At 44.8% G+C, this 24,498-nt stretch overlaps 1 protein-coding gene and 1 long non-coding RNA gene across 7 annotated transcripts in view; one reads left to right on the top strand and one right to left on the bottom strand.

The window, feature by feature from the left end:
- CLYBL (citramalyl-CoA lyase) overlaps positions 1-577 on the bottom strand; it is a 290,169-nt gene extending 289,592 nt beyond the window's left edge. For 2 of the 5 annotated variants that reach the window (XM_024231099.3, XM_024231097.2), the window contains exon 1: positions 489-577. In XM_024231099.3, the coding sequence (XP_024086867.1) occupies positions 489-550 (62 nt within the window). In that variant the 5' untranslated portion in view covers positions 551-577. The remainder of the gene's footprint in view (positions 1-488) is intronic. The other 3 variants (XM_063715019.1, XM_063715012.1, XM_063715013.1) reach the window with 3 other exon arrangements.
- Positions 578-686: 109 nt separating this feature from the next.
- On the top strand, positions 687-23,748 carry LOC129049588 (uncharacterized). Of its 2 annotated transcripts, none has more exons than XR_008512801.1 (4): positions 687-1,468; positions 10,834-11,216; positions 20,597-21,111; positions 23,271-23,748. It is a non-coding gene; the product is annotated as an uncharacterized LOC129049588 (long non-coding RNA). The 2 variants fall into 2 exon arrangements; XR_008512800.1 differs by having other exon boundaries at positions 693-1,066.
- Positions 23,749-24,498: the final 750 nt, after the last annotated feature.

The raw sequence follows: 24,498 nt of genomic DNA, 5'->3' as shown, positions 1-24,498 counted from the left end.
TTTTTAAATTTCTGATTTAATTCCTCATGCCACAAAAATCCACAGATATAAGCAAAAGCTTTGGGGGTCCTCAAATTATTTTTAGAAGTGTAAACGGGTCCTGAGACCAAACCGTTTGGGAACCGCTGTGTTAAACGAACCGCAGGTGTTCTTCACCAGGCAAGCCGCCTCTCAGAGATAAAGATTGGCGCGTTCACGTTTGCCATTTGTGGGAGGCAGGCAGTTTTGTTTCCTGGGACTGAGTCCAGGTAACTCGACCTAAGGCGTGTACCCATTTTCCGGGTGCAACAAGGGCCCTCCCAAAGGGAGGCGCGGGCGGCAGCGACCTTGGACGAGGTCGAGCCAGCGCGTGGGAGGCGCATGGTGCTCCCGTCCAGCTGGGTTCCCGTGAGGGCTTGGGGAGGCCGCACCCGGCCCGCGCGGCTGCAACAGGAGCCGACCCGCGGCGAGCCGGGCCGGGAAGGCGGGGAACGGGGACCTGCACTCACAGCCTCAGCAGCGCCGCCGCCGCAGCTCCGCGCGCCACCCTCCGCAGCAGACGTAGCGCCATCTTCCCGACCCGCGCGCCCCGCCCTTTGCTTTTAGCCACGCCCACCCCCACTTTCCACGCCCCCACGGCGACACCCTCGTCCCAGTCCCCGCCTCGCTCTGTCTTCGCCCCGCCCCGTCCCGCCAGCCACGCCCTCCTTCCTCCCAGCACCCGCTCCGCCCCGCGGCGAGTCCCGAGGTCAACTGCCCTCCCGGCCAGGGCTCAGGACCTTCGTCCCCGCTGTCATGGGGGACAGAGCAGAGGATCTGAATGGATGGCGCCTCTTTGAGGGGCCTCTCTGGTGACCGAATCCAACTCTCCCTGAGCTTCTGAGTTTTTGAGGCAACTGTTGACAGACTGCGTTTTCCCAGCCAGAAGAGCCAACATTTCTAGGGATTTCTTCGCAGCTTTTGTTGTTAAAATACCGCCTAACACTTTGTGAGCCCCACCATGTGCATATCTTGGTTAGCAATTAATCTAGAGTGGTCAAAGAGAATGCAGGAAGGCTACATCCTGGAACACACATGCCTGCAACAGGTCAGAGCAGCTGTTGGCACTCTCTGGGCAGGGAAACTGACAGCAGCTCTTTACTCTGCCCCCTGCAGTCGTTCTGCAGCGGTGAGAACGCCGAGGCGTTAAAACAGGCTGGGCCCTGCCGCTGCCTCTTCTTTCACCTTCCCTGATCCAGCCGGCCTCCGCCTGCCGACCTTCACCTGCCCCGGCCCATGTTACCCCTTAACTATGTCTTTTCCTTGGCGCTCGACATGTTTCTTTTTCAGCTGTGACTCCGTTCCATTCATGCTCTAGACTTACACCTGAAACCGTTTCTCGGAACCTTCCAGTGGAAGCTGATTTGTGCTCTTGGATGCAAAAAGTGGCCGTTTAAACAAACAAAAGCCTGTTCAGCCAGAGTGGGTTCCAAGATTTGGAAAAGTCCAGGTGACTGGGAACATGAATGCTAAACTTCTGCTGAGCCTAAGAATTATTGTTATATTCGATACCAACAGGAGAGACTGCTCAACCCCTTGGTGCCCTCCCCCAGCTCCCATGCCTGCTCCACCTCAGGCCTCACCTGTCTACTCCAATTTGGTCACTTTCTTGTCACCACCTTAGTCCCAGCCAGTGCCCGGCCCGGCCATACTGAAGCCTGAGGCAAAGGCAATTTCAGTGACACCAATCCTGTCTTTAATTAAAATTTTGATATTTTGTTCATAATGGGATTTTTCCATTATCTTCGTTTTTAGTTTAGAATATTACTTTTTTTTTTTTTTTTTTTGAGACAGAGTCTTGCTCTGTCACCCAGGCTGGAGTGCAGTGGCACGATCTCAGCTTACACACTGTAACCTCCACCTCCTAGGCTCAAGTGATTCTCATCCCTCAGCCTCCTGAGTAGCTGGGACTACAGGCAAGTGCCACCACTTCCAGCTAATTGTTTTGTATTTTTAGTAGAGGTAGGGTTTCACCATGTTGGCCAGGCTGGTCTCGAACTCGTGGCCTCAAGTGATCCATCCGCCTCAGCCTCCCAAAGTGCTGGGCTTACGGGCATGAGCCAGCACACCAGGCCAATATTACTTACTCTTTTTTTTTTTTTCTGAGACGGAGTCTCGCCCTGTCACCCAAGCTGGAGTGCAGTAATTACTGAGACTTCTTAAATTTTGCATCCCAGGCTGGGGCTGCACTAGCTTCACTCAAGTCTGATTCTGGACATCATCATCCTTTACCTGGGTTATTTCAAAGCCTCCTTGCTCCCATTCTTCCCTCCTACAATCACCCCTTTGCCATAAAACCTGGCTGACCTTTTAAAAGCATGACGCAGCTCCTAGTTCCAGAGTTGACTTGCTGTGTGACTTTGGTCAAGTTTCTTAAGCTCTCTGTTTCCTCATCTATAAAATGGGGGTATAAATACCTCATCACCTAATAGCGTTGTTATAATGATAGATTGAGTTTACACATACATAGAGAGTGCACACTTAAAATCTAAGCAAGTTCTCAGTAGTGTTAACTATTCCTCATTATTATTGCATTGCATCACTTCCCTTCTTAAAACCCTTTGGTGGCTTTAAAATAAAATCCGAGTTCTTCCGCATGACCCTTAAAGCCTCACACGGTCTGGCCCCTGCCAGCCTCTCCAATTTATCTCCAGCCCCACTCATCTTCTGTCTGTGTTTTCTAAGTCCACGAGGCTGTCTCCCACCATGGGGCCTTTACACATACCGTTCCTCATCCCCAGAATGCTCATGGCTACACCTGCTCATCCTCCAGGACCTTCAGCCCTGCGTGCCACCTCCTCACAGGGGCCTGTGCTAATAACCTAAAGATCCCCCACGGCCCCCCGCATCTATTTCACTGTCACAGTGCCTGGTCATCTCCACCACAATGTCGATATATGAGTTTGTGAATTTATTAGGTTGATGCAAAAGTAATTGCGGTTTTTGCCATTCAAAGTAATGGCAAGAACAATTTCATCTTATATGTATTGAATATCTGCCAGGTAGGATTCACTGAGCCAGGTGCTGGGAGCACAGCAGTGACAAGACATATAAGGTCCCTGCTCTCAAAAAACTTACAGAATTGAAAATAATGGCAAAAACCGCAATTACTTTTGCACCGACCTAATACTTCTTTATTGTGCCTTTCCCCAGCAGTTCTCAGAAGGTGGGGTGGGATGGGATGACTAACCATCTATCAGGTGGGCTTTGGGATGCAGTATTGTTGTTTAGGGGGGCAGGGCTAGTGATGCGCTGGGCAGCCCCCTTGGGAGAAAGGCTGTTGGTGTCTTGACTTAGAAACACCTTCTGTAGGATGAGACCATAACTTCTTTGAGAGCAGGGACCTTAAATGTCTTGTTGCTACTGTGCCCCCAGCACCTGGCTCAGTGACTCATACCTGGCAGGTATTCAATACATATAAGATGGTGGCTTATGCCTATAATCCCAGCACTTTTGGAGGCCGAGGCGGGTGGATCACCTGAGGTTAGGAGTTTGAGATCAGCCTGGCCAACATGATGAAGCCCTGTCTCTATTAAAAATACAAAAATTAGCCAGGTGTGGTGGCTAAAAAAAAAGTCTTATAACCTGCTTCAAGGGAGAAGGGCAGGAGAAAAGTCAGACAGAGCTTCCTGCTTCTGCTGTTTTTCAAATGCCAAGGTGCCATATTTGGAGGAAGTGTGTCTTGAACCCCGTCAACCACAATAAAAGAAAATTTAAAAAACAGTTTTGTAGAGATGGAGTTTCACTCTGTCACTGAAGCTGGAGTACAGTGGCATGATCATAGCTCACTGCAGCCTTGAACTCCTGGGTTCTAGTGATCCTCCTGCCTTGAGCCTCCTGAAGAGTTGGAATTACAGGCACGAGCCACTGAGCCTGGCCAAACAACTTTTCAGAGAAGTCATCTGTGTAGTGAAAGAGGTAGACAGATAGGGGAAAGGATGGGTTCTGTGGTCCACGGGTGGTATGGGGGAACGGGCACAGAATTGCTGCAATTCCTTCTGCATGAGAGGGCAGGGAGCTGGGGGGCTTTGCAGAATAGGGAATGGAGACCTGGAATGTGGTGGAGACTGAATCAGTGAAAGTCTTCAGAAGAAGAGTAGAGCAGGCAGAGAGAACACAGTGGGGATCCGAGGGATTGTCTGGGGCCAGACTGTAAATGACCTGAATGCTCAAATCTTAGCCAATGTGGCTCTCAACAAATACAGGTCCCCTGAAGAAATGAGTTACAGTTTCACCACATGGTTTTGTAACTGTGATGATATTGTAATTGTAATTGTGATAGTGAGTGAGTAAATAACTCTCACTTAGAAATATTTGGGTTTTGTATTGGCTCATTTTTTGGCAAATAGGCACACCCAAGGAGATATTGGATGAAAATATCTAATCAACCTATGGTTTACCATAACATGTAAATAACTTTCACGTTGCAAGGAGCAGGAATGATTAGGAAAATGAAGCTGAATTCTTCTTTAGTGATCAACACCAAAGGCTCTTTATCAGAAGCCGATTTTTCCTTCCTTTTGGTGTCTGGCCGATACAGGTTATTTTCACCAAAGTTGAGTCTCAAAGGCTGAGCGGGACCGGTGTCACTGATTTAAGACATCAGAATACTGCACTTAGAAAGAGGCATATTAGAAGTTCTGTGGAATGATTTTTAAACAGTGGCACAGATAGAACTCCACTCTGAGATCATCCATCCCTCCTGCTGCTATGATACAAAACCCTCCCAGCCTCACCTCCTGGCAGAGTCGCCTTTGATAACACTGATGACTCTGTCTGGCCTCCTTGGGGAGAGAGGAGGGGACTGTCTCTCAAATTTAGGCCAAATACAGAATAACTAACGACCACCTTGTGGCCTTCCCAGCCGTAGCTTCCTCTCTCTAAACGAAGGGAGTTCGTCCGCATGACCTCTAAATCCTTTTCTGATCTCAGCCCCCAAAGCTGTGCTGTAGCTCCCCCTAATGTCAGCAGGCGGATGGTTACCCCCACACGCCTCAGGCCTCCCCGGAGCCACCTTCCCTGATCCCCCCTTCCTTTTTTCATAGCACATCTGCTTCTAATTACTGAAGAATGTACTTAATATATGATGTCTCTGTTGAACACAAGACTTTTGGGGGAAGGGGTTTGGCCTGTTTTGTTCACCAATATATCCCGAGCACCTGAAACAGTGCCTGGTGCCTGGCACCTGGGTGGAGACCTAAAACATATTTGTTGAATTCAAAGTGTTGAATCTTGAGGCATCTTCTGCCAAATTTATTTTTTTCATAACTTCCCATGTTGTTTTTCACTTACTTTGTAGGTTGGTCGTTATCTTGTTCCCCAGTGCTGATTCTTAATTCCTGTTATTTTGTAGGTTGGTTGTTACCTTGCTTCCCACTGCTGATTCTTAATTCCCTGGTGTGGTCGACTGAGTGACGGCCCCATAAAAATGTCCACATCCTAATCCCCGGCACCTGTGAATATGTTACTCTGCGTCATGAAGTTAGAGATGTGATGAAGTTAAGGATCTTGAGATGGGGACATTATCCTGGATTATCTGGGTAGGCCCAGTGTAATCATAGGTTCTTCATATTGATAAAGAGATAGAAATTATAGAAAAGGGCTGGGTGCAGTGGCTCACACCTATAATCCCAGCATTTTGGGATGCCGAGGTGGGCAGATTGCTTAAGCCCAGGAATTCAAGACCAGCCTGGGCAACACGGCAGAACCCTGTCTCTATTTTAAATTATAAAAATTAAAAAAAAAATTTCAAAGACTGCTTTTAAGGCCATTTGTAAGTCCAAAGTGACAATCTATGATTTAAATAACCACAAATCCCTCTGTTGATGTCTGGCAGAATCAACAGGCTTTTGCTTTGACCAGAGCTTTCTTGAGTACAAGAGTTTCTAAAGACAGTAGCTTCAGTAATTTTTCAAGATGGACTTGGAACACCTTGTCTGTATGCTGTTTTAAAAGGGTTCTCCATTAAAGACTTAAATGCAAAACCCCAAACTATAAAAACCCTGGAAGACAACCTACGCAATACCATTCTGGACATAGGAACAGGCAAAGATTTCATGGGGAAGACACCAAAAGCATTTGCAACAAAAGCAAAAATTGACAAATGGGATATAATTAAACTAAAGAGCTTCTGCCTAGCAAGGGAAACTATTAACAGAGTGAACAGACAACCTACAGATGGGAGAAAAATTTTGCAAACTATGCATTGACAAAGGCCTAACATCCAGTATCTATAAGAAAATTAAACAAATTTACAAGAAACAAATTAACAACCCCATTAAAAAGTGGGCTTAGGACATGAACAGACACTTTTCAAAAGAAGACATACATGCAGCCAACAATCATATGAAAAAAAGCTCAGCATCACTGATTATTAGAGAAATGCAAAACAAAACCACAATGAGATATCATCTCATACTAGTCAGAATGGCTATTATTGGCCAGGCGCAGTGGCTCACGCCTGTAATCCTAGCACTTTGGAAGGCCAAGGTGGACGGATCACTTGAAGTCAGGAGTTCCAGACCAGCCTCGCGAACATGGTGAAACCCCGTCTCTACTAAAAATACAAAAATTAGCTGGGTGTGGTGGTGCACACCTGTAATCCCAGCTACTAGGGAGGCTGAGGCAGGAGAATCACTTGAACCTGAGAGGCAGAGGTTTCAGCGAGCCGAGATCATGCCACTGCATTCCAGACTGGGTGACGGAGCAAGACCCTATCCCCGCCAAAAAAAATAAAAACGGCTATTATTAAAAAGTCAAAAAATAGCAGATGCTGGCGAGGTTAAGGAGAAAATGGAATGCTTACATGCTATTGGTGGGAGTGTAAATTAGTTCAGCCATTGTAGATGACAGTGTGGTGATTCCTCAAAGACGTAAAAACAGAAATACCATTCAACCCAGCAATCCCATTATTGGGTATATACCCAAAGGAATATAAATCATTCTATCATAAAGACACATGCACGTGTATATTCATTGCAGCACTATTCACAATACCAAAGATAATGGAATCAGCCTAAATACCCATCAATGGTAGACTGGATAGCAAAAATGTGGTACATATACACCATGGAATATTATGCAGCCATAGAAGATAATGAGATCAACTGGGCATGGTGGCTCATGCCTGTAATCCCAGAACTTTGGGAGGCCGAGGCGGGTGGATCACCTGAGGTCAGGAGTTTGAGACCAGCATGGCTAACATGGTGAAACCCCGTCTCTACTAAAAATACAAAACATTAGCTGGGTGCGGTGGCAGGCGCCTGTAATCTCAGCTACTTAGGAGGCTGAGGCAGGAGAATCACTTGAACCCAGGAGGCAGAGGTTGCAGTGAGCCGAGATCACACCATTGCACTCCAGCTTGGGTAACAAGAGCGAAACTCCGTCTAAAAAAAAAAAAAAAGAGAGTGAGATCATGTCCTTTGCAGGAAGATGGATGGAGCTGAAGGCCATTATCCTTAACAATCTAACACAGAAACAGAAAAGCAAAAACCGCATATTCTCACTTATAAGTGGGCACTAAATGATGAGAACTCATGGGTACACAGAGGGGAACAACAGATGAGGGGGCCTACTTGAGGGTGGAGGGTGGCGGGAGGGAGAGGATCGGGAAAAATAACGTGTACTAGGCCTAATACCTGGGTGAAGAAATAACCTGTTCAGAAAACTCCCATGACACAAGTTTACCTGTATAACAAACCTGCACATGTACCCCTAAACCTAAAATGTTAAATAATTTTAAATATATATATATTAAAAAAAAGGGTTCTCTGCCCTGAATTGTTTAAGTAGGGATTCAGAGCATTATCACTGCCTGAAATTATACTATTAATACATATTTATGTTTATTGCTTGTCATTACTGTCATTTCATTTGCTTATGATCTGTTACTTCCATGAGGGTGGGAACTGACTTTACTTTGTTTGCTACTGTATTTCAATGCCTGAATTGATGCCTGAGACTCAGTAAGTACTAAATAAGTATATGTTGAATGAATGACTGAGAAGTTGACTAGTGATGAAAATGCAAGAAATTATTCAGCAACACTTTGGGCTACCTCTCAGAAGAAATAAATGATTGCAATCCATATGCAGTTTTAAATGATGGGATTAGAGAAGCAAAAGCAAGCCATCTTGGTTTGTTAGTTGTGAGTGTCAAGAGGCAATGGAAAAGGAAACCTGTTGACATGTGAAGGATGAACTGAAAAAATAAATAAAAGAAAAATAAATTAAAAGGAGACATGTAAACATGGGGGATGGACACAGGAGTTCTATCCAGCTTTAGAAATTGGCCCTTGGCTGTCTCTTTGCAATTCAAGTATCAGGGAAATAAATGAGGACGTAGGGCCATTATAAAAATCTATTAAGAATCTTGGGTTTTGGCCAGGCATAGCGGCTCACGCCTGTAATCCCAGCACTCTGGGAGGCTGAGGTGGGAGGATCACGAGGTCAGGAGATCGAGACCATCCTGGCTAACACAGTGAAACCCCCTCTCTACTAAAAATACAAAAAAATTAGCCAGACGTGGTGGTGGATGCCTGTAGTCCCAGCTACTCGGGAGGCTGAGGTAGGAGAATAGCATGAACCTGGTAGGCGGATCTTGCAGTGAGCCAAGATCGCACCACTGCACTCCAGCCTGGGCAACAGAGTGAGACTCCGTCTCAAAAAAAAAAAAAACAAAAAAACCCAGAATCTTGGTTTTTGCCTTACGAGTCAGTGGGAGAGGCCCCATCTTGGCCGCTGTGTTAGTCCATTTTCACACTGCTATAAAGATGCTACCTGAGACTGGGTAGTTTATAAACAAAAGACTCACAGTTCTACATGGCTAGGAAGGCCTCAGGAAACTTACAGTCATGGCAGAAGGTGAAGGGGAAGCAGGCACCCTCTTCACAAGGCGGCAGGAGAGAGAGAGAGCACAAGGGAAAGTGCCACTTTTAAAACCATCAGATCTCATGAGAACTCCCTCAGTATCACAAGAACAACATGGGGGAAACCACCAGTTTTCCCACCAGGTTCCTCCCTTGACACATGGGGATTACAGTTTGAGATGAGATTTGGGTAGGGACACAGGGCCAAACCACATCGGCCACTACTAGGCAGCCCTTTTAAAAAGAAATAATCATAACATAGGAAAGAATGTATGTGCAAGGTGATTCACAGTATCATTTTTTATAGCAAAATATTGAAAAAATAAAAATGTCCATCAATAGGGGATCAATGTTTACAAATACAGTACACAACACAACAGAAAAGTATTCAACTATAGAAAGAATAAAAAGGGTTCACTGCACATAGTCATATAGAAAGATCGCCAAGATACATCTTTAGGTAAAAAAGACAAGGCACGGAACAATCATATTATGTTCCATCTTCTGTGTGAAAGAAGGAGGATACAATAAAAATGTATTTCATGGTTTTTTGTTTTGTTTTGTTTTGTTTTTTTGAGATGGAGTTACGCTCTTGTTGCCCAGACTAGAGTGCAATGGCATGATCTTGGCTCACTGCAACCTCCGCCTCCTGGGTTCAAACAATTCTCCTGCCTCAGCCTCCCGAGTAGCTGGGATTACAGGCGGCTACCACCACGCCCAGCTAATTTTTTTTATTTTTAGTAGAGACGGGGTTTCACCAAATTGGCCAGGCTGGTCTTGAACTCCTGACCTCAGGTGATCCACCTGCCTCGGCCTCCCAAAGTGCTGGGATTACAGGCGTGAGCCACCACTCCCAGCCTGTTTTATTTTTTTATGGCAGTAAACATACATAACAAAATTGACCATTGTAAGCATTTTAGATGTATGGTTCTATGACATTGAGTACATTCACATTGTTGGGCCACCAACATCATCATCATCCATCTCCAGAACTTTTTTGTCATCTCAGACTGAAACTCTGTCCCCATTAAACATGAACTCCCCATCCCACTCCCCGCAGGCCCTGGCAACCTCCATTCCACTTTCTGTCTCTGTGAATTTGACTGCTCTAGGAAACTAATGTAACTGGGCTATATTTGTTCTTTTGTAACTGGTTTATTTTACTTAGCATCATGTCTTCAATGCTCACTCATATTTGCCTGTATTTATCTTTTTTTTTTTCTTTAAACTCTGGAAGGATACAATAGTGCTGATGACAGGGATTACCTGTCAGGGAAGTAGGAAAAAAGCAAGAGAAGAAAGGGATAGGAAGAAGATTTTTAAAATATCCTTTTTGTCATTTAAAATTTTTTTAGCCACTTCATATATTACTTATTCAAAATGCCAGATTTTGAACACCATGAACAATAAAGTGAAAGGAAGAAAAAGGAAACTTCAGTCTTTGCTCAGTGAAGATGTGGGTGATTAGCTGGACCTGACCCAGAGCCCCCGGCACATCTTTGTGGCCACTGAGTTTTTATGTTGGTTCCATATCCCACGCTGGATTAAAAACTCCCCAAGTCCAGCCTGTGTTTTGCACAGGGTGGGGGGCCCAGTGACTTGCACAGTTGACAGAGAGCTGGCAGCCTCTGCAGAGGTGATGCTTGGTAAGACGCGTAATGTTGAACCATATAAAGAAGGCTGTTTGGCTAAGACCCTCTGGGTTGTGTGGAATTATCTTTAATGCACCAGACAAGAAGATTGTTAACCAGCCTTATTACCAACAATTTCTTATGACCATGGTAGGGCAGGCAGATGATTTGAGGATTATCCGGACGCTGACAAATCCCCTGGGCCCTGACAATCTCATTTAGAAAAGAATCAAATCTGTTTATTGCTGATAATAGATGGCATGCCCCCAGGTTTGCTTGTAAGTAATATGTGCATTGCTTTTTATTTTTTTCTTTTAGCAACAGGAGCCAAACTTGGATTCATCCTGATAAAGTAGACATTTGGGACTTCGTGTGATCTAATTGCTCTGAGCTGTTCCTTAATCCCCATTCGCTAAACCTTTGCATCGCTGCCCACAATGGCATAAACTACCTTGATCCAGGATTGCAAAATGGTCCACCCAGCAAAGGAGCCTCATAATTGTTGATGTGGCTGAGATTCTCTAGTGCACCCTTCCTTGTTTTTATTTGTTGTTCTAAGAATTATTTAAGTAAAAGAACAAAGCAAATCTTAAAAAAGATTTGTTCTTAAAAAAGAACAAAGCAAATCTTGTCTCTGTGATAAGGTGAAGCTCGGAAGGCAAAGTCCATTTCTTCATTCATCTCTGCATTCACAGCAACAGGTACAGTGGCTCATATATAATAAGTTCTTGAAAATGTTTGTGGGATTGCCTCATTCATAAACTATCGTAATTGCTCCGGTGAAATGTTCTCAGATATATGAATTTTGGTAGACAACATTTGGAAAACCAAATAGAGATTAATTTTAATTAGATCTGTAATTCTCTTGGATTTATAAGAAATAAAATGCCAGCCAGGCATGGTGGCATGCATCTGTATTCCCAGCTACTTGGGAGGCTGAGGTGGGAGAATCACTTGAGCCCAGGAACTCAAGTCCAGCCTGGGCAACACAGCGAGACCTCATCTCTTAAAAAAAAGAAAGAAAGAAAGAAAAAAGCTATATGACAAAATCTAAACCTATTCATATTGCTAGTATTTCTTACTTTTTTTTGAGACAGCGTCTCATTGTTGCCCAGACTAGGGTGCAGTGGTGAGATCACAGCTCACTGCAGCTTTGAACTCCTTGGCTCAAGCAATCCTCCCATCTTAGCCTCTTGCGTATCTGGGATTACAGACACATGCCACTGCACCTGGCTAAATTTTGTTCGTTTTGTAGAGATCAGGGTCTCACTATGTTGCCCAGGCTCGTCTTCAACTCCTGGCCTCAAATGATCCTCCCACCTTGGCCTCCCAAAATGCTGGGATTTATAATATTGCTGGTATTTAATCTTATCCATAATATCGCAATGAATTTTTCAAAGTATCTACACAAGAAAAAACTTCTAAGCATATAAGTTAACATCTCCTTTAGCAGGATCTGCCTGAAGCTTGAAGGTCTTTTGACTGCTTCCATAGGTAAGTTGCAGATGAAATCTGTTATACAAACTCCAGACTCAGATACCTCTAGATGTCTATACTGTCCTTCTACTCTGGGGATCCATTAGTGCCAGCCTCAGGAAGAAGGCGTTTACTGGCATCTAAACTCATGCTTTCTCATCTTTCTTCATTCTAATTTTCTGCCTAGTGAAACAATGTTGCTAGCCATATGATTTCCAGCGTTCAAACAAGGCCCCACATGGGGATTTTGTTACTAGTTTCCTTAGACTTAGAGAAGTTTTACAATTTCTCAGGAAAAAAGACCAAACCGTTAAACATCTATTTCTTCTGTTAAAAAAAATCCCATTTAGTATTATAAGTAATAATATGTTTATAATAGACAAATTGAACTTGCAAAAATAAGTAGGTACATAGGGAGAAAGCTAACACCTGCTATGGTTTGGATGCACCCTTCAAAACTCATAGTGAAGTTTCATTGCCATTGTGATGGTATTAAGAAGTGGGACCGTCAGGAGATGATTAGGTCCTGAGGTCTCTGCCTTCATGCACGGATTAATGCCATTATCACAGGAGTGGGTCTGTTACTGCAGGAGTAGACCCCTGATGAAAGGATGAAGTTCAGCTAGGCATGGTGGCTCACGCCTGTAATCCTAGCACTTTGGGAGGCCAAAGCGGGAGGATCATTTGAGCTCAGGAATTTGAAACCAGGAATTTGAGACCAGCCTGGGCAACATAGTGAGACCTCATCTCTACAAAAATTTTTTTAAAAATTAGTCAGGCAGGATGGTACACGCTTAATAGTCCCAGCTAATCCGGGAGCTGAGGTGGAGGATCACCTGAGCCCGGGAGGTCAAGGTGCAGTGAACCACTGACTCTGGACTGGATGACAGAGTAAGACATCATCTCAAAAAAAAAGATGAAGTTCAGCTCCATTTCCTCTCAGTCTCACACACTCGCTTGCCCTTCTGCCATGTTAAAATGCAGCACAAAGTCCCTCACCAGATGCCAGCACCATGTTCTTGGACTCCTCAGCCTCCAGAACTGTGAGGAATGCATTTATTTTCTTCATAAATTAATGTTTGTTTGTGCTATTCTGGTATAGCACTAGAAAATGGACTAAAACAACATCTGGGGCTGGGCGCAGTGGCTCACACCTATAATCCCAGCACGTTGGGAGGCGGAGGTGGGTGGATCACCTAAGGTCAGGAGTTCAAGACCAGCCTGGCCAACATGGTGAAACCCCGTCTCTACCAAAAATACAAGAATAAACCGGGTAGGGTGGCAGATGCCTATAATCCCAGCTACTCAGGAGGCTGAGGCAGGAAAATTGCTTGAACCTGGGAGGCGGAGGCTGCAGTGAGTGATCATACCACCGCACTCCAGCCTGGGCGACAGAGCAAGACTCCATCTCAAACAAACAAACAAACAAAACCAACACCTGAAGGTAACTTCATATTCTGTCTTCCTTATAGTCATGTCTTGTGTTCTTTCTTTTTTTTTTTTTTGAGACGGAGTCTCGCTCTCTCACCCAGACTGGAGTGCAGTGGCACGATCTCGGTTCACTGCAAGCTCCGCCTCCTGGGTTCACGCCATTCTCCTGCCTCCAGCCTCCCGAGTAGCTGGGACTACAGGTGCCCGCCACCACGCCCGGCTAATTTTTTTTTTATTTTTAGTAGAGATGGGGTTTCACCGTGTTAGCCAGGATGGTCTTGATCTCCTGACCTCGTGATCTGCCGGCCTTGGCCTCCAAAGTGCTGGGATTACAGACTGCGCCCGGCCGTCTTGGGCATTTTTATTCTAGTGCATTTATATATCTCTAGCAAGATAGGTGATGGGTAGATAGATAAACACGCATATATAGTTCTTAGCAAAAGTAACATCACATATACATACAGTTTTGAAACTTGCTTTTCTCCCCTCAGTAAATCACTGAAACATATATTTAGGTAATACTGTAAAACCCATACACATCAGAATATTTAGATGTTTGTGGGAAAGAAAAGAAACAAAATATATATGGAAAAATACTAAAAACCAATCTACAGAAAGTGCCTGTGTAAGCTGGGAAAATAAGTTCAGAGGTTTATGAAGTTAGTTTCCTTTAATTTAAACTTTTTTGCTCTGGTAAACTTTGAAAAATATTTTCACAGCATATATTCTTTATAAGAATACAGCTGGGAAATTCTTCCACGGTCATGCAGTCTTAAGCTTAAAGTTTGCAAAATATAGTTTTTGCTTCTTCTTTTTCTTCTTCTTCTTTATAAAAAGCCTTTTAATTCAACTTATTGACCCCAGTATTTTTGCTACATCCATTGCTAGGATCAAATCATTATACTTTTCAAAAGCGTTCCTTTAACCTGAGGTCAAACGAATGTGAAATAGGAGGAAGTTATAAAAAGACTGAAATCTAGAACACCCATAACCCTGATGTACTTTATCCAAATTTTTATGACTTTGAAGTGCACTGAATACAGAAAGAATGCAGAGCTTTTATTTTCCAGCCAGAGAAACCACACACAAAAAAAGAATAAAAAAGTATTTCTTTCTCATTTCTGTAGCCAACCTCTCAATCCAAAAAAAGGAAGTGGGGGAGGATCCAAGTCAAGCCAACAAAAATAAACTGTTGCCATTGTTTATAGAGAAAATAATTCCTAGAGATATTTTTCCCAAAAAAGCCAAAAAAAAAAAAAATCACAAAGAGAATCCCTGGCTCAGTTTATTTCCTAGAGGAGAAATTGTTTAACATTTGTTTATTTTGTAAAAACTACCATTAACAAGTGGGCCCAGAAAATCCCTCCCTCTTCCTCGTGTGGTGGGAAAGCAGGGACCGGGAGAAACTGGACCTACTGTTGGAACATTGCTCACTGTCTGGAACTGCCCAATCCTGCCCGACTTCTGTAAGATTCCCAAGATCCGTGACAACCTGAAGTCCCCAAGGGAGGGGTTTGAGTTGGATGGATGTGGCGAGGCCAGACAATGGTCAGCCTTGACTTTCTCTGTGGTGGATTGGATTGAAGGCTCCAATTCTTGCATCTTCTCTGCCTCCACATCCTTGTCGTGATCTCAGTGTGGGAAGAATATACCTTTTTGTCCCTTAACTTCGAGTTCTGCCAGTGACTGTGTGCCATCTCCAGCTGCAGCCTTGCCTTCTTGCTCTGCAGCCATCGCTGTGAGAAGAGCACATCCTAGCAGAACCCAAGATGGAGAGGAGGTTGCCCTGCAGTGAAACAGAGCTGCCCCAGCTGCCCAGCCTGCTGTGGAGCCTGCAGCCCAGCCCAGCCCAGGTCAGCCAAACTACAGCAGACTCACGAAGGCATCAGCAGTAATAAATACCTATTGTGTTAAGCCTCTGAGTTCTGGAATGCTCCATATTGCTGCATTGTTATGGTAATACAAATGAATACATACTTTTAAGTAAATATAATATATTATTATTATTATTATTATTCTGAGATGGAGTCTCATTCTGTCACCCAGGCTGGGGTGCAGTGGCGCCATCTCGGCTCACTGCAACCTCCACCTCCCAGGTTCAAGCGATCCTCCAGCTTCTGCCTCCCGAGTTGCTGGGATTACAAGCACACACCACCATAACTAGCTAATATGGGTATTTTTAGTAGAGACGGGGTTTCGCCATGTTGGCCAGGCTGGTCTCGATTTCCTGACCTCAAGTGACCCACCTACCTTGGCCACCCAAAGTGCTGGGATTACAGCAGTGAGCCACTGCACCTGGCCAGTTCTTTTAATACTTGTACTGTAGGGAGTTTAATATGTGGCTGCGTATAGGATAGAATGAAGTGGGAACAGATAGGATCATGATCCAGATGTGAGGTAATGAACCCACAAACAAGTGTGATTGTGGATATGGGAAAGGACGGGAAGAGGAAAAAGACAGACAAAAGGTTGGCTTCAAGAAAGAAGGAAAAGGCTACATTTTCACACTTGAGAGTTGAAGGAAATGGTGATAACTTTTGGAGAATTTGAACTTTGGAGATGATTTTAGGAAAAATAATAAGTTTAGTTTGTGCCATCTCAGGTTTGAAGTGACAACAGTTTAATCTAATGGTAGTGTGGTGTAGTGGAAAGGGCTGTGGTTTTCAAATAGACCTGGCTGCTGATTCTGGCTTGGCCTCTTACAGGGTGAGGGGCTTTTCTGAGTAACTTAAACTCTCTAAGCCTCAGTGTCCACCCCTGTATCAGCCCTCAGGGTTGTGAGGACTGTGCAGATGGGTAGTGAGGTAGGCATCGGTGGGCGTTTGGTCTTCTTAGCATCTTTCCTGTTGAGAATGCCACTCTGCTGGTTGCTGGGGCTGTAATTTACATGACCAACTTCCGTGCCACCATGATGGATCCAGGCATGGGCACATGACCCAACCAGCCAATCAGAGTCCATTTTGGGGAGATGGATATGAATGTTTGGTGAGAAAGGGGTCTTTTCTTCTGCTATCAAGAGTAGTAAGATCACGGTAAGCCTGATAGTATTATCTTCTAGGCTGCTCTGGGGAGAGAGATTGCCTGAGAATGGAGCTCACACAGAGAAAAGCAAAGATGGAAATGGAGAAAGAGAGGAGGGGGAGACCCTTATTGATATTGTTTGAACTCTTTGATTAAATAATGTCATCCATTGAACTTCCCAGCTGCCTGAACTAATATGTGTGTATTTTTTTAATTAAGGGCATTTTAATTTGGTTTTTGGCTCTTGAAACCAAGAGTCCTGACTCAGCAGGTATTCAAGTAATGGTATGGGAGGCCGAGGTGGGCGGATCACTTGAGCTCAGGAGTGTGAGACCGGCCTGGGCAATATGGCAAAACCCTGTCTCTATGGAGAAATACAAAAATTAGTTGGGCATGGTGGTGCATGCCTGGGGGCCCATCTGCTTGGGAGGCTGAGGTAGGAGGATCACCTGAGCCTAGGAAGGTTGAGGCTGCAGTGAGCCATGATCATGCCACTGCACTCCAACCTGGGTAGCAGAGTGAGACCCTGAAAAAAAGAAAGAGAGAAAGAAAGAAAGAAAGAGAGAGAGAGAAAGAAAGAAAGAAAGAAAGAAAGAAAGAAAGAAGGAAAGAAGAAAGAAAGGAAAGAAAGAAAGAAGAAAGAAAGAAAGAAAGAAAGAAAGAAAAGAAAAGAAAAGCTAAACAACATTCAGTGGCGAATGGCCCACTTACAACTTGCCTGACTTCATATTCCCTTCTTCCTGCAAATGACTTACAGCCAAATGTCAGCCAAAAAGGTATGAAGAAGTCTGCATCATTGAAATAGATGTGGATTCATGGGCCTTTGAAAGGAGATGTGAAGAGGTTCACACTGTGAGATATGAAGACACACTACAAAGCCATAATAATAATAATAAAATGTGCTGTTGGCAGAGAAACCAGTAAGTAAACCAGTGGAGCAGGGTAAAGAGCTCAAAAGCAAATCTGTTGACTTATGAGAGGCAACAGCACAAACCCGTGTGGGAAGGACAGGTTATTCACTAGATGGTGCTGGGAAAACTGGTTCACTCTATGCAGAAAAAGAAACAACATATGCAAAGGTCAGTTTTGGATAATCCAAAATCTAAATGTGAAGGTAAAAATATAAAACCAATAGGAAAAAAATGCCCAATAATTTTGTCATCTTGAGGTTGAGAAGGACTTCTGACATCAACTCAGAAGGCACAAGCTATGAGGCAAAATACTGAGGAATTTGAGTCCATCAAAATTACATTGTTCTGCTCAACAAAGGACACCATAGACAGAGTGGGGGAAGATAATCGTAATGTCAGAATCCAGCAAGAACTTCCAGTGAGACAGATTTGTCAAGAACAGGGAACCATGGCCTACCGGCCAAGTCTGGCCCCTCCACCTATTTTAATAAGCAAAACAAAAGTTTGGTTGGACAGAGCCATGCTCATTCATCATACACTGTCTCTGCTCTTGAGCTGAAATAGCAGAGCTGAGTTGGTGCAGCAGAGAACTTCTGGTCTGCAAAGCCTACAAAAATATCTACTACCTGGACCCCTTACAGATAATTTTATCAACACCTCATCTAGAATATATAAGGAAATCATCTAGAAAACAAAAAAATTGTCTGGACCCCAGTAGAAAAATGGGGCGAAAATATGAAGAAATGCTCAACCTCACTATTAGAGAAATGCAAATTATAGAAAACAATGAGCTACCACTTTACACCCACGACATAGGAAAAATTAGAAAGTCAGATGATAGCAATTGTTGACAAGGATGTAGGAAAATGGATATTATTATGCACTACAGATGGGAGTGCAGACTGTGTGGTCTTCTGGGGAATAGCCTAGCAGATCTCAGTGAAATTCATCTGTGTACGCCCCACGACCCAGCCGTCCCGGGGTGTAACGCTGAAAAATGTGTAGCAAGGTCTGCAGGAGAATGTGTACAGGGATGTGCATCCTGGCCGTTTGGTAGCTGGGCCCTTAGAGTCAGCCTCGTAAGGTGAAGTGGAGGAGAGGAGAAATAAACTGTCACTGGTGCTTCCTTGGGGAGGGCTAGGCAGCAGTTAGCAATGAACAAGAGGCACATACAGCCACATGGCTAGATATTAAAAGCATACTGCGGATGAGAAAAGACAGACAAAGAATGAGACCCAGAGCCCAACACTGTGTATATGTAAACGTGTGTATGCTACATACACAAAACAATGCTAGGTCTTTTTTGGAATTCTGTACATGTCCAAGTGCATACACCGAACACATTACAGGAGATGGGGTAGTAGAGTAGAAGTGGGAGGGGGTTTTGGAAACTAAGAAACAATTAAAATAAAAGAAGAGAAGGGCCTTCCATATATAGACAATAAGAGTGGAACGCACTTAATTCTGTGAATCCGAGGTCTAAACATTTGGCTGTGAACTAGAGGATCTTCAGAAAAAGCAGCAGCTTCCAGCCTGTAATAAGACTTGGGTGGGCTGGGCGCAGTGGCTCACACATGTAATCCCAGCACTTTGGGAGGCTGAGGTGGGCGGATCACCTGAGGTCAGGAGTTCGATACCAGCCTGACCAACATGGAGAAACCCCGTCTCTGCTAAAAATACAAAAAAAAAAAAAAAAAAAAAAAATTAGCCAGGCATGCTGGTCAGGAGTTTGAGACCAGCCTGACTAACATGGAGAAACCCTGTCTCTACTAAAAATACAAAAAAAAAAAAAAAAAAAATTAGCCAGGCATGGCGGCACATGTCTGTAATCCCAGCTACTCGGGAAGCTGAGGCGAGAGAATTGCTTGAACCTGGGAGGCGGAGGTTGCGGTGAGCCGAGATCACACCACTGCACTCCAGCCTGGGCAACAAGAGCAAAACTCCATCTCAAAAAAAAAAAAAAAAGACTTGGGTGAACAGACAGGGCTAGAGATGAAGAATTGAGAGTTCTCGGTAGAGTGTTGTCACTGGAACTCTGCCATGTGTGTATTTTCTTTTCCTTTTTTTTTTTTTTTAATCTGCAAATCTTCTAGTTTATAAAAGAACAGATGACAGTTAATGTGACAGCAGCCGACTGGGAATTAAGAAAACCTGACTTGAAATCAAGTATAATTGTCCCAGGGAATGGAGGAGCTAAGACTACACCCGCATTCCTGAGGAGGTTGTTGGGCCAGACTAAATTTTTATCCTGGCTTGCCTAACGTCCTTCCCTGACCAAAGCCAGAAGTCTGAATTTGGCATTGACTTTAGAAGTAGCAAATTTAGAAGTTTCAGTAGATGAGGGCAGGAAAGTGACTTAATTTATGTACAAATAAAAATAGGAATAATGAAGCAAAAATATAGGCTGTGTGGGGAGGTTGTCATATATCTGAAAATTAAAACATGTGATTCAAAATGTGGGAGATTTCTCAAAGAACTGAAAACAGAACTACAATTCGACACAGCAATCCCATTACTGGGTATGTACCCAAAGGAAAACAAATCATTCTACCAAAAAGACATTCTACCAAAAAGACACGCACTCGTATGTACATCGCAGCACCAGTCACAACAGCAAGGACATGAAACCAACCTAGGTGCCCATCAAGGCAGGTGGATTGCCTGAGCTCGGGAGACCAACCTGGGCAACACGGTGAAACCCCATCTATACTAAAATACAAAAGAAATTAGCTGGGCGTGGTGGCGTGCGCCTGTAATGCCAGCTACTTGGGAGGATGAGGCAGGAGAATTGCTTGAACCTGGGAGGCAGAGGTTGCAGTGAGTCGAGATAGCATCACTGCACTCGAGCATGGGTGACAGAGCAAGATCCGTCTCAAAAAAAAAAAATATATATATATACGTATATATATATATATATATATACGAATATATATATATACGTATATATATATATACGTATATATATATGAAATCATGTCCTTTCCAGCAACATGGAGGCTTTGGGCTACAAATGATCCCATCACCCAGGTAAAGAGCATAGCAACAAACAGGTAGTTTTTCAGCCCGTGGTCTCCTCCCTCTCTCCCCACTCTAGTAGTTCCCAGGGTCTGTTGTTTCTATCTTTGCGTCCATGTGTACCCAATGTTTAGCTCCCACTTATGGGTGAGAGCAGGTGGTGTTTGGTTTTCTGTTCCTGCATTAATTGGCTTAAGATAACAGCCTCCATGTGTGCACTTTCGCAGGTCACGTGTCTAGTTGGACTGGCTCTTCCACTGTGGAGTTTCCCATTTGAACCAGTTATTGATGTATGGCCTCCAAGCTCCAGATCCACTGTTCCTGGCCCTGCTGGTGACATCAGAGATGGACTCTGTAAACGTGTCTCCCTTGCCACCTGCCACGATGTTACGTTTTGTCAGTAGCCAGCCATTGAGGGACATTGCAGGTGGCAGAGGCTTTCTTCCTGGTCCCAGTGTTTTTCCTCTTGCTCCTGCAATACAGCAGCTGGTGGGGCCAGTGGGAGACCTGCAGATGTGAACCCTCCTGGAGGGTTCACTGTCACCCCAACAGGAGGCTTCCTGGAAAGTTTCCCCAGCACCCAGCAGGTGGTTTTCTGCTTGCCAGCCATGGTCCGCAGCACCTCAGCAAACTCTTATCCCATCCAGTGGCCACATCTTTCATCAATGATGTGCATCTCAGCCTTGGAGGGGAGCCTTCGTCCAAGCTTGTCTTCCTTGAGTATTTTGCCTCGGCCCTAGAGGTAGTGTTTTTTCTCTACATCTGCTATTCCTATAATCTGTCTTGTTTTGTTTTCTAATTGAAGTCCCTTACTGGTCCTGCTTCTACGAGTGGCGGTGACCAGGTGAAAAGGGAGAGGAATCAGCTGGCCCAGGGAGGGGTCACCTCCACCACATTCTACTCACACACAGAATGGAACACACAAGCACAGAGTCAACAGTTATTGTGATTAGAAGTTGGTAGCATGGGGTGGCCAGGTGCAGTGGCTCATGCCTGTAATCCCAGTACTTTGGGAGGCTGAGGTGGGTGGATCACCTGAGGCCGAGATAAGCCTGACCAACATGGAGAAACCCCGTCTCTACTAAAAATACAAAATTAGTGGGGCATGGTGGCGAATGCCTGTAATCTCAGCTACTGGGGAGGCTGAGGCGGGAGAATCACTTGAACCGGGAGGCAGAAGTTGCAGTGAGCCAAGATCAGGCCATTGCACTCCAGTCCGGGCAACAAGAGTGAAACTTTGTCTCAAAAAAAAAAAACAAGGGTGCTGTTAAAAAAAAAAAAAAGTACGCTAGGCTGGGTGCAGTGACTCATGCTTGTAATCCCAGAACTTTGGGAGGCTGAGGCGAGTGGATCATTTGAGGTCAGCAGTTCAAGACCAGCCTGGTCAACATGGTGAAACTCTGTCTCTACTAAAAATACAAAAAAAATTAGTCGGGCGGTTGTTGTGGATGCCTGTAATCCCAGCTACTAGGGAGGCTGAGGCAGGAGAATCACTTGAGCCTGGGAGGCGGAGGTTGTGGTGAGCCGAGATCATGCCACTGCACTCCAGTCTGGGCAACAGAGTGAGACCCTGTCTCAAAAAACAAACGAAAAACAAAATACAGGCTCCTCCCAAACTAGGGTGCATGAGGGGAACTTGGTCTGCTTCAATCCAAGAGGAATTAGAAGGTCAAAAGTGGCCTGGGAAAGCCAGAACCATCAGGGATGGAGGGAGGAGGAAGGCCTGGGGTGAGGGCTGTTTAGTAACTGGGGTGAAGGGATTATCCTCCCCTTGCTGGGATCCCCCAAACCCCTCTGGTCTCGGAGGAAGGGCACGGACAACTCTCTGCAGACAGGTCAGGGGCTGCCAGATGCTCCAGGCAGGGGGCTGGAGGGGGTTCATAAAGGCGTGCCCTCCAGGAGATGACAGCGCTGCCTCCAAGCTTCTCTGCCAGGGTGCTATGGCCCTTGACCTCCTTGTGATTCATGCTTGATCTCTATCAGCTTCTCCTTGATGATGTCCTTAGAGCTGGCATAGGTCACTTAGCTCTTAGAGGGTACAGACTCAGGGCCCTGGAAGATTTTCCTTCTTGCTGTGCTTGGTCTCAGGTTGCATCATAGAGGGTGGAGGAGCAGTGCCTTGTCTGACAGCATCTTGACTAAGGTGGTGCAGGGCCATCAACAGTCTGTCCCGCACCACCTGCTAGGATCTCCTTGCTTCTTCCAGGGTGACATTCTTCTTGACCTCATTATGTCAGAAGAGCACTACCTTCTTGCACTGCTTCACCTCCTCTGATGTCACCAACTCGTGTGCCTTCATGTCATTGGACACCTTGATGTCGCCATCAGAGATAGCCACACTGAAGGCCATGTTTCTGGAAGTGAAAGGGAGATGTCAAAGAGGGCCAGAGAAGATAAGAGCTGTTGCAGCTGCTGCTGGAATCCTCTGTTTTGGGGTGTGTGGGTGTGTGTGTGTGTGTGTGGGTGTGTGTGTGTTTAAGACAAGATCTTGCTCTGTCACCCAGGCTGGAGTGCAGTAGCGCAATCACAGCTCACTGCAGCCTTAACTTCCCAGGCTCAAGTGATCCTCCCACCTTACCCTTTTGAGTAGCTGGGACTATGGGCGTGCACCACCATGACTGCCTAAATTTTTAATTTTTTGTAGAGACAGTGTCTCCCTATGTTGCCCAGACTAGTCTCGAACTCCTGGGCTCAAGCGATCTGTCCACCCCAGCCTCCCAAATTGGTGGGATTACAGGCATGAGCCACCATGCCTGATCTATTGCTGTATTTGTTAGGGTTCTCTTTACTCCTTTTACACACACACACACACACACACTCCCCGAAACAGAGGATTCCAGCAGCAGCTACAACAGCTCTTATCTTCTCTGGCCCTCTTTGACATCTCCCTTTCACTTCCAGAAACATGGCCTTCAGTGTGGCTATCTCTGATAGCGACATCAAGGTGTCCAATGACATGAAGGCACACGAGTTGGTGATGGTTAATTTTATGTGTCGACTTAACCAAGCCACAGGATGTCCAGATATTTGATCACATATTTTTCCGGTGTGTCTGTGGGGGCGTTTCTGGAGGAGATGCACCTTTGAACTGGTGGACTGAGCAAAGTAGACCACACTCCCCAATGTGGATGGGCCTTACCCAATCCATTGGAGGCCTGGATAGAACAAAAAGGTTGACCCTGGCCCAAGTAAGTGAGAATTCTTCCTGTGTTTGGACTCAGACTGAAACATTGGCTCTTCCTGGGTCTCGAGACTGCCAGCCTTTGGACTGGCACTACATACAGCATCACCCTTCCTGGGCCACCAGATTGGGACTTGCCGGTCTCCATACTCTCGTGAGCCAATTCCTTATAATAAATCTCTTTCTGTATCTACATATAACACTAGTATTGTAATATGTGTCTATATGTTATATATCTATCTATACAGATACCACTTAATAGATACATAGATACATATAATGGATAGATATATCCTATTGGTTCTGTTTCTCTGGATAACCCGAATATGGTAGTTAATTCCCTTTTTACTAATTTAAGAACTCTTTACATGAAATGTTCCCCATTCGCCTTACTGGTGTGCTTTCTGTCTCCTGACTGGGCCCTGGCTGCTACACCATCCTTACAGTAAAACAACAAACAACAACACAAAACAAAACCTTTCCTGTCTTTCTTACCCTTCACAGCTGACATTCACTCTCCTTTGCCTCATCTTCTCAATTCATTGCAATCTGACTCTCCCAATTGAAATAGACATTTCATTGATAAATTTCTAATTGTCCAAAGAGGCACCTGACAGGACTTTCCTCTCTTAATCACCTCCTTCTGAAAACATTCTTCTCCCTGATTTCCTCATTGTGCTTCAGACCATTTCTTTTGAGGCCAATATGGTTCACATATGGTAGGAAGAGTAAAAAGCTATTGGAGATTAGACAAAGCTATTGAAGTTGGACAAAGCTATTGAAATCCCAACTCTGCCCTTTACAGGAGATATGACCTTGATCTCTGTGAGCTTGGTCGGCCTTCTCATTTGAAATTTGGGATAATAATAATACGTAGCTTGCAGTGTTGTTTGAAGAACAAATAGGCTGGGTGTGGTAGCTCATGCCTGTGATCCCAGCACTTTGGGA

Source organism: Pongo abelii, chromosome 14 (genome assembly GCF_028885655.2).
Source record: "Pongo abelii isolate AG06213 chromosome 14, NHGRI_mPonAbe1-v2.0_pri, whole genome shotgun sequence".
Lineage (NCBI taxonomy): Eukaryota > Metazoa > Chordata > Mammalia > Primates > Hominidae > Pongo > Pongo abelii.
This window is presented reverse-complemented; position numbering and strand designations above follow the sequence as displayed.